The 5,859-nt window shown below is 51.9% G+C and overlaps 1 protein-coding gene across 1 annotated transcript; it reads right to left on the reverse strand.

Moving 5' to 3' along the window:
• Window positions 1–824: 824 nt before the first annotated feature.
• Window positions 825–1,193, reverse strand: VOLCADRAFT_93475 (uncharacterized protein; the record flags this gene model as incomplete). Its single annotated transcript, XM_002952720.1, has 1 exon — window positions 825–1,193. The coding sequence occupies one exon, from the start codon at window positions 1,191–1,193 to the stop codon at window positions 825–827; it is 369 nt and encodes a 122-aa protein (XP_002952766.1).
• Window positions 1,194–5,859: the final 4,666 nt, after the last annotated feature.

Genomic DNA, 5,859 nt, shown 5'->3' on the forward strand with positions numbered 1-5,859 from the left:
GCGGCACACAACCTGCAATTGGTCGCGGCCGCCAAGGCGGCCATAGCTGGTTGCTTCGCAGTACGAGACCTTGGAGAGGCGCGCTACTACCTCGGCATGGACATCATCCAGGACCGCCGCAAACGCAGCATCATGCTTACGCAGCACAGTGCTGGGCATCACTTAGATCGCCAGAGGAGGAGTGCTGAGGGCTTTGAGGATCGGCCTCAGTTAATTCCTTTTTTCCAAACGCCAAAATGGCCTGTTTATTACTTTTAAGGAATATATTACTTTAAAAAAAGACACTGAGCTGAGTACCGGCCATAGAGGGCTGTCCTTGCTGCTGTGAATTAATGCGAAAAACGATAGTCTTCAAACCGGTAACCAGCCCCGGTTACTGCCCAGTAACGATCAACCTGGTAACCCAATCGTAACCACCCCCATTAACGACCCCCGGTAACCATCCACCTGGTAACCGGTCTCCGCGTACCCCATTAACGGCCACAATTGCCCGATAACCGGGCAAGTCTATGTGGTAGGGCAGGTCTGCGTAAACTTTTCGTAATCGGGAGGCCCTTTGCGGAAAGGCTGCGGAAACTGCGGAAAGCTGCGAAAACTATAAAATGAATATGTAACGATGTTTTTTAGCTCTTCTCAGTGTGGCGATAACTTGGACAGTCTGAAACCAGCTTGTGGCAGTGCGGTTCTGTCCGGTGGGATCTAGAATCTGGTTGATTCCAATCGTGCTCGAAGGTAGAGCCATCTAAACGTATTACTGTGGGTGGCGGGGGCCAAGCGATCAACTATTGTGTGCCCACACCCTTGACGGTGTTCACCCTGCCCCCTTAAAGCAGCCCGCCTCTCTTTGAACCCTGAGACCCCAGGCCTGAGCAGGCCCGCTTGGCCGTGACGACCTCAGAAGAGGATGCAGCTGCATCCTTAGCTAACAAGGCCTTGTAAAACGCGCTGACCTCAGGCGCAATGGCAGTGCACTCCTTGGCAAGGTGTAACCGGATTTCAGGAAGGCGCGCCCGTTTCCAGTGGCGACGGCAGCCCTTGCAGGTGGCATAGCAATTCTTGCTTTTGTCGTAAGTACCTCTATCAAAATGTTTCAAAACGTCGTCAACTGGCCTTCCACCCTTCTTCTGAGCAGAAACACAGTCAATCTCTATGACTTCGGCACCCCCCAGGTCGGACCCAGTGGTTGTTGACATTTGACTTAATCTAATAACTCCTTAGTGTAAAACGCAGTCTTTAAATGGCAAACGCATGCCTGGAATCTGCTTTTGAATTTCCGCCGTATAGCAAATGCGGAAATGCGGATTCTCTTTCCGCATTTCCGCCAATCTGGGCTTCGCTGCGGAAAGCGTGACGAAACCTATTTACGCAGGTTTCCGTTTACGCAGGTTTCCGTTTCGGCTCGTTCCCTGCCGCAACGACTTCTGTCATGGAGTGTCCCTTTGGACCACCTGACGGCTGGTTAGACCGGGGTGTCTGTTCGGTTAGGGTAGGAACCCTGAAAGAGTGTCAATCCTTAATTAGGAAACACTTACTAATCTTAAAGTATTCATAGACTGTTCATAGATCAGTCTTAATCAAATCACGTCTTCATCGCTTTGCGATTTGGCTCTGTAACGCTATAAGGCGCTACAACATCTTCAGATACGAAACAATGGACATAGGATTACAGGTGAGCAAGGTGAGCCCGAGAGACTGGCGCTGCAACCAGGCATGAAATTCTCGTGCAGCACTTTGAACCCGCCTTCAGAGACCCACTGACGTTGGTGCACCTGGTAGATGGAGAGCAAGGCGGCTGTGAGCGGCGGCCGCACTGACACGTCCCCGGTAAACTCAGAGTAATACAGAGCCGCGACAGGGTCCAAAGGCGGCGGCACAGACCTCGGGAGATGGATAGGGCCCGCAGCAAGCGGAGGCATGGCAGGGAGAGAATTACCAGGAAAGACCTGCGGTGATAGTATAGCCACTAAGCGGTCGGACATCCATCGAAAACAAACCAAACGTACAAGCGGCAGGTGTAACGGCGGGACGATGAGATCGTCACGCACAGGCGTAACGGTAACGAATCGATGAGGAGGCGAAGTAGGCGGGTCTTGGCCCCACGGCAAGCCGCCAGGTACGAGAGGAAACATAATGCTAACGGATACTCGTGATAAGTCCTTGATTCAGGAACCCGGACAATTATTACAATAAAACGGGACGCGATCGTGCTTCCAAAAAATTTGGATATCACCGAAAAGGGCCTAAATTCGTTCGTGCGTGGTGCGTGGGGCTCGCTTAGGCTGAGAGCGTTACAAAGGTTGTAAGTGAGCCCTTCGCATCATACGGATGCTCGCCCCAACTAATCCGGTGGCGGGCTCTTTGACTTCAGAAATGCCTCTTCGCCAGCGCTTCATCTTCCGCGGCAGTTTCACGAGCCCAGAGTTGCAAGCTACGACGTTGGCTTTCGGTGCTTTTGTTACTGCAAAGCAGCCACGCAATAGTCCGGCCTGCATTCCGCGTGCGGCTGTTTCTAACATGCCCACCTGCGCAACGCGCTGGTGCACCTCGGCCTTTTCGCCAACAAAATATATACACTTGTACACGCGTAATTTGTGAATCGCACGCGCGCATCTGCGCGGCATAATTCGCTCCTGATTTTTAGGACGATGTACGAACACTTTATTCGCGAAGTACGACCGGACACATTTGTGCGATTAAATAGGGGGGTCCTTGTGAAGCAGCTGCCCGCGTTTCCAAAGCACGTATGGTGTTGGATTGTAAGGTGCCCAAGTACGTTTGCGAGGAAGAGAATGTGGCCAGGTTGGAGAGGAAAGTGCAGTGGCATATTGGAATGTGGGATTAGCGTAAGCGAGTTACAGGGCGTTTTATTGCACGGGCGAGTTTACGTGCAAATCTTTCACCGTAGCATCAGTCCTCAGTTCACTTCTTGGAACGAACATCAGCATAGGTGCAAGCCCTCTCGCTTGGGGGGATATGCAAACAAACATCCTGATAGGGGTAAACTTGGTAGCTCGGTAGCGTGCATTCAACCGAGCACATGCATGCTTAGTTGAATGGTGAGATGCGACCCCCCCCTTCATTTCGTGCTCGGCAAGCCTGCCACCGCGTACCGGATATGTTGGCGATGTGACAGAACGCTGGACCTTGGTTTCTGTGCGCAATGCGTACGATGCTCGACCCCGCCGACCAAAACTACACGTGCCCAACTGAAGACATTCCCGGTGGTTGTGCAGCAGCTCTTGAGGCTGTTGCTGGCTGAAATCCATCCTGAGCTGTTGCAACACGGCTAACGCGGGCACGTCCCTATGCACAGCAAATAGCTGTTCCAAGCCAACAGCGGCGTCCATGTCACCGACAAGGCTCTAAACGTCTTATCTGTTCTTATGTTTAATTAAGTTTATGTATGTTATACTTTGCGCAACTTTGTAATTTGACTTTACTCTGAACAAGGTGCTGCATACAACTGCCTCTTCGCCAGCGCTTCATCTTCCGCGGCAGTTTCACGAGCCCAGAGTTGCAAGCTACGACGTTGGCTTTCGGTGCAATAGTCCAGCCTGCATGCCGCGTGCGGCTATGGCCAACATGCCCACCTGCGCAACGCGCTGGCGCACCTGGTCCTTTTCCACCAAGAAAATTTATATACACTTGTACAGGCGCATTTTGAGAATCGCACGCGCGCATCTGCGCGGTAAAATTCGCTCCTGACTTTTGGGCCGACATGTACGTAGACTTTATTCGGCACAGTACGACCGGACACATTTGTGCGAGGGGCTGCTTAACGAGGGGCTGCTAGGGGGGTCCTTGTGAAGCAGCTGCCCGCGTTTCCAAAGCCCGTATGGTGTTGGATTGTAAGGTGCCCAAGTACGTTTGCGAGGAAGAGAATGTGGCCAGGTTGGAGAGGAAAGTGCAGTGGCATATTGGAATGTGGGATTAGCGTAAGCGAGTTACAGGGCGTTTTATTGCACGGGCGAGTTTACGTGCAAATCTTTCACCGTAGCATCAGTCCTCAGTTCACTTCTTGGAACGAACATCAGCATAGGTGCAAGCCCTCTCGCTTGGGGGGATATGCAAACAAACATCCTGATAGGGGTAAACTTGGTAGCTCGGTAGCGTGCATTCAACCGAGCACATGCATGCTTAGTTGAATGGTGAGATGCGACCCCCCCCTTCATTTCGTGCTCGGCAAGCCTGCCACCGCGTACCGGATATGTTGGCGATGTGACAGAACGCTGGACCTTGGTTTCTGTGCGCAATGCGTACGATGCTCGACCCCGCCGACCAAAACTACACGTGCCCAACTGAAGACATTCCCGGTGGTTGTGCAGCAGCTCTTGAGGCTGTTGCTGGCTGAAATCCATCCTGAGCTGTTGCAACACGGCTAACGCGGGCACGTCCCTATGCACAGCAAATAGCTGTTCCAAGCCAACAGCGGCGTCCATGTCACCGACAAGGCTCTAAACGTCTTATCTGTTCTTATGTTTAATTAAGTTTATGTATGTTATACTTTGCGCAACTTTGTAATTTGACTTTACTCTGAACAAGGTGCTGCATACAACTGCCTCTTCGCCAGCGCTTCATCTTCCGCGGCAGTTTCACGAGCCCAGAGTTGCAAGCTACGACGTTGGCTTTCGGTGCAATAGTCCAGCCTGCATGCCGCGTGCGGCTATGGCCAACATGCCCACCTGCGCAACGCGCTGGCGCACCTGGTCCTTTTCCACCAAGAAAATTTATATACACTTGTACAGGCGCATTTTGAGAATCGCACGCGCGCATCTGCGCGGTAAAATTCGCTCCTGACTTTTGGGCCGACATGTACGTAGACTTTATTCGGCACAGTACGACCGGACACATTTGTGCGAGGGGCTGCTTAACGAGGGGCTGCTTAAAGAGGGGGGTCCTTGTGAAGCAGCTGCCCGCGTTTTCAAAGCCCGTATGGTGTTGGATTGTAAGGTGCTCAAGTACGTTTGCACGGAAAAGGTTGTGGCCAGGCTGGAGAGTAAAGCAGTGCAGTGGCATAATGGAATGTGAGATTAGCTTCGAAGCAGTTTAGTCGAAGCTGTTTACAGGTCGTTTAGCGCATGTCGCAATGTACATGCAGTGTTGTAAACGGCGAATTGGACCGGACATAAGGGACTGACAAGTAGAGAAACAGTAGACTGTTACATTGGTAGCGTATTAACTCTGTGACCAAAAAAGGTATCCATAGAACTGTTGTATCCACCTCCACTGTTTAGGTGGTAGTGAAAACTACCGATTAGTGAATGAGAAGAGGCTAAATGCCTCTGCGTTAGGACGACCCGTACAGAAGTCTGTACGGTCCGAAGATATAGTCGTCAACGCGAATTATCACCAATCGGTGCAATCGTAACCCAAGTGGGTCTACCAGTGACAAGTGTCACGATTATAGCAAGAGCGCTATAATCCAGTTTCACGCGTGATAAAGACAGGCAAGTGCCCGCTTAAAGGTGGGCCAGCGCCCAAGAGATAGGCAAGTGCCCAATGGTTAACCAAATAAGAGCGAAGCGGCAAAGTGCCAGAGAATTGGGGAAAGATCCGAGGGTTAATATGCAAGTGTACCACAACAACTATCCCCCCTCAGGACGCAGCGTCCTCGCAGCGTTAGTGGCACGAGCCTTAACTGCTTGAAGTTCGGGGCGAAGGTCGGGCGTAAAGTTTTTCTCTGGCTCCCAGCTATTATGTTCATTGGAATACCCGGTCCATTTGACGAGGTACTCGTGCACCAGCCCCTTACGGCGTCTTCCTAGGCGGCGGGCACGATAATCCAGTATGCGCTCGACCGAGTAAAGTGGATCGCTCTTCAGCCACTGAACCGGCGGCGGTCCTGCAGGACTAGAAAGT

The sequence above is a fragment of the Volvox carteri genome (assembly GCF_000143455.1).
Source record: "Volvox carteri f. nagariensis unplaced genomic scaffold VOLCAscaffold_31, whole genome shotgun sequence".
In the NCBI taxonomy this organism is placed as follows: Eukaryota; Viridiplantae; Chlorophyta; class Chlorophyceae; order Chlamydomonadales; family Volvocaceae; genus Volvox; species Volvox carteri.